General features: G+C 37.4%; 1 protein-coding gene across 1 annotated transcript; it reads right to left on the bottom strand.

Moving 5' to 3' along the window:
- Positions 1-5,042: 5,042 nt before the first annotated feature.
- LOC117299748 (serine hydrolase RBBP9-like) lies at positions 5,043-14,653 on the bottom strand. Its single transcript, XM_033783277.1, has 5 exons — positions 14,431-14,653; positions 7,017-7,062; positions 6,656-6,761; positions 5,836-5,921; positions 5,043-5,294 (listed from the first exon to the last, which is right to left on the bottom strand). The coding sequence occupies exons 1-5, from the start codon at positions 14,521-14,523 to the stop codon at positions 5,071-5,073; spliced, it is 555 nt and encodes a 184-aa protein (XP_033639168.1). The 5' UTR covers positions 14,524-14,653; the 3' UTR covers positions 5,043-5,070.
- Positions 14,654-14,826: the final 173 nt, after the last annotated feature.

The following is a 14,826-nucleotide window of genomic DNA, read 5'->3' as shown; positions in this document are numbered from 1 at the left end:
ATTGTAGTTACAAATTGCCATGTTTAAAAATATTTAATTTCGTAACATGTCCACGTTGGTCACAGGACATTACATCATCTGGGGTCGATTTCACAAAGAGTTAGGAGATATACAAATTACATGGATAGTCCTAAGTTAGGACGAGTAACTGGTCCTAACTCGAGATAAGACTAGTCCTAATTCTTTGTGAAATCCACCCCAGGACTGTTTTATTGGTCAGGTGTCTACAGTATTTCTACATCCCACTGAATACTGCTTGTTAACAGCATTGTCAATTGAAAACAGGGTCGGAGTGGGTGACCAGGAGAAAAAGAGAGTTTGGCACTTGGATTGATTTTGCCTGGGGTAGACTCCCAACCCATCACACTGGTTCTACCAGTGACTTTATTGTAAAATTTAAAGAGATGCATGTATAAGTTGAGGAGAAATAATAATTTACCATTGGTCAAGTCAAAATTAAATTTGTATTTTTTGTTTTGTTAGTGAAGAGCGTAAACTTTATTTATGCGTCAATGAGGTGCAATCTATTTTTATTTGTTTCTATTTTTTCTTGCAATTTCTCCCCTCATTCTGCTTGTGTATAAAATGGTATGATGAAAAAGAAATATGTATCCTGTTTACAATGAGACAGAAAGGGAAGAATATTTATTAACAGCAAAAAGACAAAAATTAAAGAGTATTTATATTGAGAGCAAAAAAAAAAAAAAAAAAACTTCTGAATGACTTCTGCTCATACTATTGAAGGAAGATTTAATGGGCAACCAATGATCTTATGTGTCATCATAAAGGCATGTGTTCGATTGTTTTCTTTTAAAGACAGTGGACACTATTGGTAATTGTCAAAGACAAGTATTCTCACTTTTAGCAACCAATGATCTTACGTGTCATCATGAAGGCATGTGTTCGATTGTTTTCTTTTATAGACAGTGGACACTATTGGTAATTGTCAAAGACCAGTATTCTCACTGTTAGTATCTTAACATATGCATAAAATACCAAACCTGTGAAAATTTTAGCTCGATTGGTCGTTGGAGTTGCGAGATAACTATGAAAGAAAAAACACCCTTGTCACACGTAGTTGTGTGCTTTCAGATGCTTGATTTAGAGACCTCAAATTCTAAATCTGAGGTTTCCAAATTAAATTCATGGAAAATTACTTCTTTCTCAAAACCTACGTCACTTCAGAGGGAGCCGTTTCTCAGAATGTTTTAGACTATCAACCTCTCCCCATTACTCGTTATCAAGTGAGGTTTTATGCTAATAGTTATTTTGAGTAATTACCAATAGTGTCCACTGCCTTTAAAGTACAATAACAAGATGAACGAAAATCACCATTGTTTTAACCACAACATGTCCTTCAAACAAACTTGTGTGTTTTGAGAAGAGAAACAAAAACGGTTTGCGAAAGAACACCAGACTTGATTGATTTTTCATCTAATCTAAGATTTTGGCGGTTTAAAGTTATGCCTAATACAAACCTTCCTATTTATAGTTTGTGTTTTCAATGAAATCTGCCCCTGGTGTATAATGTTTGCTGTTTGCTTTTCATCTTTTGTCACCAGAAGCTTCCAAGTTTGATATGATGTACAGTAAATTACATGTCGTCTTTAAATCTTTGTGGAAGACAAAAATGTATAAATATGTTAAAAGGCATTGATACCAAAACAGGTAGAAAATACATTGGAGAGGGGGAACTACACTTGTTTTAAGTTTTGATCTACTAGAAACAAGTTAGTTTCTATAAAGATTGAGTGTGTTGCTTTTGATTTGAAATAGTAATCTGATAAAATGCTTATAAAAAACTGCCGTCTAATTGTATACTAAATATAATGATTATATTTTTGGTTATTTATTAAGATAAAAGTTGATGCATTAATATGTAATAATCGTGTTTTATTATTTTTTTAATTTCTATTATTTCTTTTTTTCAATCAACAGTATGTGACAGAGAGTGGTCCCGATAGAAAGAAATTGTCATGTTACAAAGGAAAAAAAAAAATTCATTAAATTATTCTGTTTGGATATAAATTTTTGAGCAGCTTTAAATATGTTCTTCTCTATTTTTCAAACACCAAGATGGATTTGATAATTTCACAGCTCAAAAAATTGGTGCTTAATCTTTATTTTTATGAAACCTGAACAGTGCTTTGTTAGATTCTACTCATTGTCCTTGTGGCATGTGTATGGCACAATAAGAAGTTGCGACATGCCTCTATGAATCTTATGCATTGGTGTCATCCAACTGCCATATTAGAGGTAAAACAATGATAAAGCAATGGAAAACGCACAATAATGTACGCAAGTCACCCAGGATGGGCTAATGAGCAGCATCCTACGGAACTCTAGCAGAGGGCACCCTACTAAAATGAAGTCATATGAATAAGGTCTATTGAAAAAAATTCATTTCTATGGTACCGGTACATCAAGAAATGTTTGACTGTGTCACAACATGATGATTTGATCTTAACTTTGTTTTGGGTTGTGTGTGTTGGTGATAGATTCGCATTATAACAAGGGCCCAATTTCATAGAGCTGCTTTCAAGTAGAAAATGTATATTTTCTCTGCTAAGCAAATTACGCAGAACCAGTTAAATTTTGTACATGTTCTATGTGTTTTTAATCTGGTTACCTTACTCTGGTAAGCATTAATTTTGTTGTGCGTGAGCAGCTCTATGAAAGTGTGCCTAGGTGACTGCTCTTTGATTCGACACCCTCACAGTCTACCTGCTAGGGTTAGGATCAGGAAGATACATTATAGGTGTTGGAATATAGGGATGTCGGAACATAGGGATGTCGGAACATAGGGTTGCGGATTCGGTTCGTAACCTTGTAACCACATCTGACCCTTTACTAATACATTGTTGAGTTTTGTGAAGAAAGAACACTTAAAAATAAGCTGAACGTCCATATACCCAGCCTTTCAAACAATATGAAAATAACGACCCTAATTTATTGTGATTTGCCTTGGTCTTCTCATGACGGGAAGCCAGACTTCTTCTTTTGTTTATGCTGTGTACAATAACTGTGATTATCAACAAAACTATTTAATGTAAAGTTTTATGTCCAAAATTGTTTTGAAACTGTGAGGTGCGTGCCAATTTGTAAAATAGCTTTCTACCACTGGCTACACTTAATCACAAATAAAAGTATTTGACGTGAATAGCTATTTTAAGTCCAGGGATTTTTGTAATATGTATAACTAACTGTTTGTAATAATTGAAGATGAGAAAACAAAAGTATATGTAAATATAAAGTTGATCTACTACTTAAAGCAATTCAGAATTTATCTGAATTGACACGAGGCAATAACAATGTTTAAACTTCATCTTCCCTTTTGCCGCTACCCTTCCCCCATCCCCTGCAATCTTATCGGACCAGCTTGGTGTTTATATTTCCCTTGTGGGAGTTTGCTGAGTTCCCTTGATGGGAAGATTATCTAAACAAACAAACTACTGTTTATCCATTATAAGTAAATCTGTCACTGTTTTTGCACCTGGTTTGGTTAAAGATTAGGTCATGTTGACAAGTATATATATCTGATTTCTTAAAAAAACAACCAACAAAAGTGTAACAACTGTAGAAAAATAATTGCCCTCCTCCACAAATTTGACTGAAAGTAAACTTAGAAGTGTCATTCATAAATTGGCTAGGTACATAATAATTCCTATATTAGTAGGCTGCTACAGAGAGCTCATTCAAAAGATTTTTTTTGTTCCCTCCCAAATTGATTTTAAGCTTATAGAGCACGAAAAGTAAACAATTTTTTTTTTAGGAAGTAAAAGTTTGCACTATTTTTGTGTACAGTTTATAATCATTAGTGTTTACACTGCACATTGCTGAATATTTCTGTATTCAGTAGCTCTAACAGCTCATTAATGGCGTCAGAAAGGTTAAGATATTAAGTTTGTCAAATAGTTCCTTTCCAGCCAGAGTTATTACGATGATAGATGAATGGATTGTTTTGTGCTTATTCGACTTTTGAATACTGGGATATATAAATTAAAAACGTACAAAGAAATGAGTTAACAAAAGAGTACGTTATAATTTTGTTTTTGTGCTTTTATTTACAAAACTAGTGTTTCTTGGAGTTAATAACAAACATTTTGGTTTTACCCGTATACAGCGATGTGTGTCAGCACACTGTACTACCCGAGTTCTGTGAAAAAAATCACAAGCATATTACTCAGGTGGGATTCGAACCCACGACCCTTGCAATTCTAGAGCAGTGTCTTACCAACTAGACCATTACCGAGATTACCTTGTAGCTAGAGGCAGTTCGAATCCTATATTTTAGCAGCGGTTACTGAAACAATCTGTTAAATATAATTGGTATATATAGGTAAAACCAAAATAAATATTCTATCCCCGTTGCAAATTTAACATCTATATGTGTTGTGCTAAAGTAGTGATAGCAGGGAGCCAGTCACAGAGATGAGCATCTATCAAGTAGCATTTTGACTGGTAACTAATATCTGGAAGCTAATTGTCATTGCTAGGAGTGGCCGGGTTGATGTAGAGGTATCTTTTCTTACTTTCCACATCTGAGACCCGGTTTGAGTCCCGTTTGGGGGGGGGGCACTATATACTGTAGATTGGGTTTCAGTTGCTACCTGAAGTGATTCTCTGTGGTTTTTCTCCCACATCTAAAATTGAAACTTCCTTTTTTTTCTTCTCTCCATTTGGTTCTTGACTAGAACAGTGATTTAGTTAACTGAGAGTCCTTGGCTTCACAATCGGAGTTATTGAATGAAATGAAGATACTATTGCCATGTAATACTTGAACCGGTGTTGCTGGAAATGCTTGATTTGGGTACAGACACTATGTACTATACATGGCAAATAAAATAGTAAAGCTGTATATAGGCAACTGGACAAATTATGTCCGTTTGCAGGAGCAGCCTTGAAAAATAGCTTCCATTTTGGCAAATAAAATGAAAAAGCTGCTTCCACTGTATTGTTCACCAACAGAAGCAGCATAGAGCAACATTAGCAGCTTGGTTTAAAATCCGTCGAGAATAAGGCAAATAGTGCTTTGTGTTTAACCCACCATACTCTGTTTGACAATGTTATTCACTTTTGATGAACACGGCGGCCGACAGTCGGAATGAGTTCTGGGAAAGTGGCAACCTCAAAATGTCCTCGGTCGTGAAACTTGTGGAGTTCGGGGTTCAAGTTGTCTATGACCTCTTGCATCTCTGCCCATTTGATGTACGGGTCATCAGTGGATCCAAAGACTGTAATGGACTGGGTGTTAGATCTCATCTTAGCCCATTCCCAGGGGCGATCATAATATCCTGTTTTAGACAGTCATGTTGAAAATGAATCAATTCATGTTCGGAACTAACAAAATTAAATTGAACTTCTTTATGCATTTAAAATGTCATCATAAGCTTCATTAGACTGCAGAAGGCTGTAGGTTTACAATGACTAGAATAAGTGTTGTGATATATAGTTACTGAATCACAATTTCTTGGTTTGTGCAATTCACAAACCAATGTTTGCATGGTCATGGTGTTTTGTATACCCTTGTGGGAGCTATGTCGAGTTCCCCTGTTGGGAAGCTTCATCTAAACAAACAAGAAAACAACAAACAACAGGTTGGCTCATTTGTTTTTCTTCATTGCCTTTCAATTCTGTGATCCTGTTTCAAATCCTGATTTGGGTTTTCAGAAATTCTGCTAATGGCCGCTCTGTAAGCAGCAAATGTTAGCTTAAGCTATATGAAATTTGGCCAAGATCAGTTGGAAATTTGTATGCTCTTTTCACAGCTTATCTGCTATTCTGCTAGTTCAATTTGTTTTACTTTTTCTGTGTATGAGAAGTAGAGATACTTACCACTTAATTTCTCATTCTCCTCGCCAAGGTCCGTTACACACGGCGAGACCAAGATAATACTATGGACCTTGTAAGATTCCACAAACCTGAAACAGTGTCGAAGAAAACAATAAATGAGAATTATTACATCTTTCACTGTCACATCTTTCTTTATCACATATTTATTATTACATCTTTGAATATAGAATCGAACGCTGTAATACAAGAGGAGAGTCGTTGTTGACAAAAAAGGTCTGAAACTAGATCCGAATGTTAGGAGTTGTGTTGAAATAATAACATTTCCAGATTACCCCTGGAGTTTATAGGTTCCAGTCTAAGGAGCTTCTAATAACAGTATACTCAGCAGTAGAGAAGAGCAGGATTTCTTTAAAAGGGAAGAAAATAACAGCCATTTGTTTGACTAAGCAGACATAAGTCTGAATTCAGACAAAAATCTTTTAAATTTTGGTCTCTGCCCCCCCCCCCCTCCCTTTAAACCACAAAAGATAGTGGAATCTTGAGATTGGTCTCAAGTCTGAGACTGTTCTTGAGCTCTACACCATAGGTAGACACACATGCACATGTCCATGTTGTGTCGTTAGATATAGCAACGTATGCAACATGTCTGAGTCAGCTTGCTCATTACAGACCATTATCATTCTGTCACCATCTTGGTCATGTTCCTTGTATCCATGAACAATAATCAATGTAATATTTATTGTACAAAAAGGAACCAGACTATTTCTCCTTCCAGCCTCGGTTTGGTTACATTGATTTGAATGGGAGAAAAAAACAAGATGGATGCCTCATGATAAGGGTCTAGAAAGATCCATCTTCTTACCTCATTGTTGCTTCCGAACCGGAGCAATCTCCAATGATAAGAGTTTGCTCATCGCAACACAGTTCATCACGCATAAAGGGAATCCATATGCTCTCTCTTGCCATGTCTGAAAAGGAAACAGATCAGGAAATATAAAGTGATTGCCACAAAACTTACAAACTATATATTCTGTCCCATCAAGCAACACACACATCTTAAGACAACAATCTTGAAAACTACTATCTAAATGAAAGTGACTGCATGTACACAAAATAGAACACCACCACTTGTATATATATGTATAGCAGCCAAGCAATGGTGAAATCCATCACGTAAAAAAATAATTTCTCAAACATTACTATTACCCTGAAACAATACATACCTGGATCTGGCATGGGTCTCAGAATACATTCCACTCCCTCGTATTTCTGGATAATTGTGAGAGAAATATACAAAATGGATCACACAAAAGGTTAAGTGAAAACATCTGAAGAAGCATGGTGGACTTCTTTCATACTTTCAGACAACATCCCCTTGTGGGACAAGAAAGTATTATTAGACAAGTTTATTTGTCACACGATGAGCAGCATATATTGGTAATACATGGTAATTTAGCTGGTAAACCATTTTTGCTAATGTGGTGACCGGTAACTTGCATGCTCCACACGAGAATTGACAATAGCGCCTCCTGGTGATGAAATTTGTGAAGGTTGTCCTCGAGTGTCAATATTGTCCTACATATGTTTTATCAATTTTGGTGTTTCACAGGGCTCAGTTTTTTGTCTTAAGCTCTTTCTTGTTTTCATTTTGATTTGCTTGGTACAAAGTAGTGTCTTGAGTCGCCAAACATATTAATGATTTGACTAAACCCTCTACTGTGTTTCCCATAACTCTCCCAAACAGTTCTTGCTGTGAGGTGGGCCTCTCTTTAATTAAATATTTAGAGAGAATACTGAAGTAAACCTTCAACTCTAATAAAACTAATATTCCGAATTCTCTGTCTAGCTCTAGAAATACGCTACCATTGATTTAAATTAGAAAGGTTCTGGGTATGCTCAAACAATTTGATAAATGACAAAAACAGCTGAAAGTTTGTAATATAGTAGATGAAAAACAGGAGTAAAATTTGTGGGTTTTTTTTTCGTATCAACATACTTTTCTCTTTTGTCAAACTTGTCAAACTTGTGCACCTTCTTTAAAAACATTAGGTTATGCAAAAATGTAGTTTCAAAACAACATGTTAACACAAAAAAATAAAATAAAAAAACCACAGACAAGATAAGAACATTACAAAGCATACAATAACGCTGTGAGTGTTGTCTCAAAATAATTGTTGTTTATTTGAAAATGCAACATTACGACTTATAATAAATTTTAATTCCTGCCTTATATGGTTTGAATAAATGTATCCTTTAAACTATGTTTGTATTAGGGATAAAGAATATCGTTTGATTAATACCCTTGCACCAATGCGTGTAAGCACTGTATAATCAGTATTTTCACCAGTTCGGTGAAATTTTATTATAAACAATTCAAAGGCATATTACTCGGGTGGGGTTCGAACCCGACCTTTGCCATTCTAGAGCAAATGTCTCACTAAGTGGATGTATTCTTCCATTTTGGAATCCAAGCCATTAACTCCTCTCATCAAGTTGCTGGTAAAATCTGATGAGCGTTGAAAGTTGAAAGTTGAAAGTTGTGGAAGAGTCGTGGCCGAGCGGTTAAGATCAACGAATTCAAACTCTGGTGTTTCTGATCAGCAGAGTGTGGGTTCGAACCCCCAGATGTGACACTTGTGTCCTTAAGCAAGACACTTGACCATTGCTTCGTCCTTCGGATGGGATGTAAAGCCATTGGTCCCATGTGTTGTGTAACGCATGTAAAAGAACCCAGTGCACTTATCGAAAAAGAGAAGGGGTTCGCCCCGGTGTTCCTGGCTGTGGCTGCTTAATGCGCCGTAGCACCTTGTAAACCCTTATAAGGTGCTAACTAATTGGGTCTCAAAATTCATCACTGCAATAACCTATCTTTCTGAAAGTTTGTATATACTCAGCGCCTTGAGTACCTTGTTTGGTAGATACGTGCGCTATATAAGACTTCGATATTATTATTATTATTAAGTTCTTTCACAACAAAGATGTACTTTCTTATTTCATGTGTTTACGAACGGCTTGGATTAGCTCCGGGAAGGAGTTTGACATAAAGTGTCCTCTATTGGTGAATTTATACAAGTCGGGGTCGAGGTTGTCGATGACCTCCTGCATCTCATCCCAGGGTATGAAGGGGTCATCTGTGGATCCAAAGACGGCAATGGACTCAGTGTTCTTCTTGATCAGCTCCCACTCCCAAGGTCGACTGTAGTAACCTAAGACAAAAAGTTGACAGTATGTAAGAACAGGTTGAATCGTAATTTGGGTGTGATCCCTGGCTACATGGCAGTTAACAGTTTTATGTTTTCTGACTGGCCCCCCTGAACAAAGATATTGCCAAATAGGAGGACCATCAACAAAGGGCTAAATAGCTCAGTTGGTAAAGCGCCGGTTGGAGGTCATTAGTTTGAGTCCCATCTTGCTATAAGTTTTTCTTTATTCAACCCCAAAATCATTATGTAAAAATGAGCAACTTCTTATCAAAGGTTGACGTCAAACCCATAACTAGTAGATTGATTCCTTCTTCAAAAATAGTACAGCAAGGTGATGGGATTGTGCCTTAGATGATACAAGCCTGGAATATAGCACACAGTCAAGAGTATGGACTGAGAAAGACGGTTACAGGGCCATAGTAGTGTACATTCAGCAGCCACTGCCAGAAACTCACAGGGGAAAAACACCCTTCCCTTTAAAGGCACTGTACACGTTTGGTAATTGTCAAAGACCAGTGTTCTTACTTGGTGTATCCCATCATAAGCATAAAATAATAAGCCTGTGAAAATTTGGGCTCAATCGGTCATCGAAGTTGCGAGAAAATGATGAAAGAAAAAACACCCTTATTGGATGAATTTAAGTGCTTTCATATAGTAATAAAAGACTTCTAGCTAGAAGTCTTTTATTATTTTAGTGAGAAATTACCTCTTTCTCAAAAACTAAGTTACTTCAGAGGGAGTCGTTTCCCACGATGTTTTATACTATCAACAGCTCTCCAATGCTCGTTACCAAGTAAGTTTTTAAGTTAGTATTTGTTTTGAGTAATTACCAAACGTGTACCTTCCCTTTAACGATAAGTGTAACTGGGTTAATTTTACATGCATTACACAACACATAGGACCTTTGGCTTTACGTCCCATCCGAAGGACAAAGCAATGACGGCCAAGTGTCTTGCTCAAGGAACACAAGTTTCGTGACCTGGACTCGAACCCACACTCTGCTGATCGGAAACACCAGAGCAATCAGTAAGGTGCCCGCAACCCCTCGACAATATGACACGCCATAAGTTCAGCCTAAATACTTTTTAAGACGAGGATCCACCACCAACTTAAAACCATTATTTATAAAGTGACTTACCACTGATTCGTTCACTCTCCATCCCCAGGTCAGACACACATGGAGAAACAACAATGATGCTATGCACTTCATACTTCTCTGCGTATCTGTAGAAGAAATTCAGTCTTTTATTTTAAAAGTTATAGGTTTTTTTAAAATGTATTTTGCCATCATGACCTTTAAATTTAACTTTCAATTTGACCTCCACTGATGCAGATTATAAAGAATTGTTTCGCATGCAGCCGCTACTGAACGGTAGGAGGTTCTAAGTTGATTCGATAAATTAATTTCACTTTCATTTATTTCATGGGAAAATTTTACTTTCCCAACAATATGATATATGCCTGTATGTTTTGTTATTGAAAGGTCAAGGGTCCCAAGGCATTTTCTCCTTGATAAAGGCCACCCTATGATGAAATTGAAAACTTATTAAAAAGGGCACCAAGCCAATGACCAGGCAGCATGGAGGCAATCGCTATGGAGGTAATAAAGTACATTACTTAAGTGTCCAACTATTAATTTTGGTTTTTACCCATACACCATAAGTGTCCAAAGAAACGGTAGTTCAGGAAGTTTGAATAGTATGGGTGAGAGTTGAACAGTCTATTGTCATAGAAGAGGAGGATATTGAAGGATTGAGGTCTTTATAAGCCAAAGTGGCAGAGAAGGAATGGTTAACGTACACACCAATAAAAGGAAATAAAGCACAGGCGAGTTATCAGATTCATAATCACAGGCATGATTTAGTTCTTTGAATGTTTGGCTGCCCTTCATCAAACATGTACACATGGTGTAGGCTTTAATAGATGTTTCAGGCTATTTTAAATCGATAAATATCTGATTTTTCCAAAGGGCAAACAAATCGGAAATAAGTCTCAAGTAGGAAGAATATCAACTACTTTTTGATCTTAGGAAAGGGATGACGCTGTCATTTTCCTTGGCATTTCAGGAATAATAACAATAATAATATCAAAGTCTTAAAAAGCGCACGTATCTACCAAACAAGGTACTCAAGGCGCTGAGTATATACAAACTTTCAGAAAGATAGGTTATTGAAGTGATGAATTCTGAGACCCAATTATTTAGCACCTTATAAGGGTTTACAAGGTGCTACGGCGCATACAGCAGCCACAGCCAGGAACACCAGGGCGGACACCTTCTCTTTTCGATAAGTGCACTGGGTTCTTTTACATGCGTTACGCAACACATGGGGCCAACGGCTTTACATCCCATCCGAAGGACTTATGCGGTTGATACCTTGTGAAAGAAAACTTTACATCAGAAACAAAGTCAGTGCATGGATTTCAGGCCATGAACTTCGCTCTTGAGCAGGAACTGCAAACTTTCCTCTGGTAAGGGGCACTTCCATGGAGAAACCTTACAAAGGGCACCACAGCAAGACCAGAAGGCACCAAGGCAACTTGCTGTGAGTGCCATGGGTTAGTACGAGGCCTGGGGATTTTTGACGAGAAGGGGAAAGTGACTTACCTCATGGCTGCCTCAGAACCACTGCTATGACCAAGGATGATCGTCTTCTTGTCACATAACAGTTGGTCGTGAAGAAAAGGAATCCAAATACTCTCTCTTGCTGTCACTGCGTAACAAGAAATCAAAATGGCAATTTGAAAGTCTAGTCGTTGAAATAAAAGTAAATAGATTCCACTTTTATTGAGCGATTTTTACACTATCCTCAAAAGCGAACGGTAAACAAGATGTCAACAAATCATTGATATTATTCTCTATTATTCTCTAGTACATCATACAATGAGTTGTAAAAAAAAGTGCACAGACATGGATGAAAGAAAGTCAGTACCAGTACATACAATTATTGCGAAAGCTAGGCCCAACAATTTTGACTGAGTTATCTGTTAGGCTAAAAAAAGTATGCACTTTATTTCTTCAAGAGCAAGGCCTTAGGTGTCAAAAGTCTTACTCTAAGTGATAGAATTCATGACCACCCTTTCTGAAACCCTTTTATAAAATAGAATTTGATGAGTATAAGATTGAACAATGACAAATTTACTAGAGTGGGGTTTGAACCTTTGACCTATGGATTAATGTGCCGACATTCTACCAACTGAGCTATCTACAATAGCCCTAATATTTGCCAGTCAGAAGCCGTACAAGAAATAAGTGTACATAAATTGTCACTTGTCAGACCTGATACTTTGCTCTTGCTTATAAGGGCAAGGCAGTTTGTCCTTGTAAAGGGCACCTGCATGAGGGAAATTTTGTAAATGTGTGCTGGACTATTTCAAGGGACACCTAGGCAATGACCAGGGGGCATTGGGGCAACTTGCATTTGTTGCCTCCAAAGTGAAGTATAAGGCCTGCATTGTGATACTGTGTCTCAAATGCTTTGGAACAAAAATATATATATTCATAAAATAAAAAATGAAAGTTAAAATGAGTAAATTTTCAATTACCTGGGTCTGGCATACTTTTTAAAATACACTCCATGCCACTGATCTGAAAGGCAAATTGAACTTATAAAACGTTGGGTCACTCCATAATGTCAACTCTTAATATTCGACTTATATTTATAAGTAATTTCAGGCAGATCAATTTGGGTTCCCCAATTACTCTGGTAACCGCGGCCCCACTCTTTTCAGGTACAGAATAACAGGCCCATATGCTTCGTTTTTGAAAGGGCAAGGGCACCAAGGAATTTTCTCCTTGATAAAGGGCGCCCTATAAATAAGGAAACTTTAAATTTCTAATGTAGCATTTCAAGGGTACGAAGCGATCACCTGGACTACAAGCTAAAACCTCATCCCCAACCCTTCCAGTTTATCAATGTCATGTTTATGTTACATGTTGTTTTTCTATATTGCATTGTTTGCTAATATTTGTATTCTTATTTTGGGGTAATCTTTGATAGTTGATTGCTCTTTGTAATTACCTTGCTTCTCTCAGGTAAGTTGCGATGATCGTAACCCTCCATCCTTGCCGGTCTCATGTTGCAGGAGGATGGAGGGTTACAATTATCACAACTACAGTACTCTCTACCTAGTTAGTATACCACACCATTGATACTTAGTGCCGAACATGCTGGACTCCAAAGAAAATTTGAGGGAGTCCGGCGTATTTGGCACTATTCTATCAAGTTAGCTGCGATAATGACACATCTTGGTCACGCCCCAGTACGACTGTCAGGAGGATCGAGGGTTCAATTGTCTGGACTCTAATAATAATAATAATAATATTGGGCATTTATAATGCGCCGGTATCCATCTAAAGATGCTCAACGCGCAGTGCCACATTATTAAAACGGGAAAAGTTATGATGTCCTCCTTAGATGAGTCTTGAGGGAAGTTTTGAACAAAGCTATGATGGAGAAAGTCTACTCTGGACTATATAGACCTTTTGCACGACACGTCATCAACGTCTATAAACGTACAGACTTGTATGCACTTTCAAGGCCTATTCTCAATTTTCTCTTTGCTCACTGTTCATGCTGTTGGTTAATCTATAGATTCGATAACGTAACCCTTCTCCCGCCGTTGGGAGGAGGGTTAAGTTACGTTTCTTATCTCTTAAGTCAAAACAGATTCAGATTGTTTTGAAGAGTTTGTGATTCAAGGGGGTTGGGGGTGTTTTACTGTCGTGCTTTGTGCTAATTTTCTTCCTCTATGCTTTGTGATACCTCTGGATTATAATCTAGTAGCCATATCATAAATATGTTTTACTTTTAGGACAAAAATGTAATTAAATCTGTTTAATAAAAATAATAGTAATTGAATGATATTTTTGATTTATTTTGCACGCCATACTAGCTTCTGAATATTCAATAAAATACAAACAATGACAGGTTTGAAAACATATGACGTCGCCATAATGTCGTCACAGTCGTGCATGCATCAGCACAGTAAATAGCGGCGGACTATCTCTCGCAAAGTAAAGCAAATTTTAAGATTTCAACACCCGTTGAAGTGCAAGTGTCTTTGTAAAATGGTTGGATAGATATTTTAAAAAGAATAATTTATTTAGTTTTTGGTTGTGAAAAATTTTCCTGAATCCTACTGAAAACACATGACAGTGACACAGCACCAGGCTATTACACCCAGTAACTGCGGCGCGTACTATACTAGTACGACAGAGAATGTCAAATTCCTGTCAAATTGTTGACATTCTCTGCTAGTACGACAGAGAATGTAAACATTTTGAAAAAAGGAGTACAGCGCCCCATAGTAGCCCACAATGGTGACAGTGATGAGACCGATGTTAAAAACGGAGCCATTAACAGCTCAACAAGGTGGGCTAAGCGCCCCAGGGTACCAGGATAAATAGCATTCAATTCAAATCTAACTTTCCCACCTTGTTGATTTCATCTCGAGCCCAAGCATACCAGTTACACTGCTCCACCTGTCCACATCCATTACCAGGAACAATAACCACACGTGTAGCCATTCTTATGCTCCCTTTTTAACTTGGTTTCACCTTTTTATGGACTTGTCAGTCACTTAGTCCGTGTCTGTTGATGAACATTCCCTGTCGATGATAGCTGTACGTACGGTCGTGTTTTGTGGCCGCCGGCCGCCGCCGGCACATGCTTTAGCAGAGATTTGTTTTTATGTATTGCGCCCTCATGTGACCAAATATGGTCAGTGATTTTTAGTTGTAGCGTGCTTTCGAAAGAGGACGGTAGGCACACACGACGGAGGGTAGCATAATAACTGTATGCATGGGGACAGTTCTCACACGTATAATGTT

This window comes from Asterias rubens, chromosome 1 (assembly GCF_902459465.1).
Source record: "Asterias rubens chromosome 1, eAstRub1.3, whole genome shotgun sequence".
Classification (NCBI taxonomy): Eukaryota; Metazoa; Echinodermata; class Asteroidea; order Forcipulatida; family Asteriidae; genus Asterias; species Asterias rubens.
Note: the sequence above shows the minus strand (reverse complement) of the source record. Positions and strands in the feature narration are given on the sequence as shown.

What these genes read in the sequence shown, in the direction of transcription:
- LOC117299748 (XM_033783277.1), bottom strand. Translation starts at nt 14,523, where the DNA reads ATGGCTACACGTGTGGTTATTGTTCCTGGTAATGGATGTGGACAGGTG. An exon ending in GAGACCCATGCCAGATCCAG is followed by an intron (nt 6,762 to 7,016) that starts GTATGTATTGTT and finishes TTTCCTTTTCAG; the next exon opens with ACATGGCAAGAGAGAGCATA. An exon ending in GGTTCGGAAGCAACAATGAG is followed by an intron (nt 5,922 to 6,655) that starts GTAAGAAGATGG and finishes ACACTGTTTCAG; the next exon opens with GTTTGTGGAATCTTACAAGG.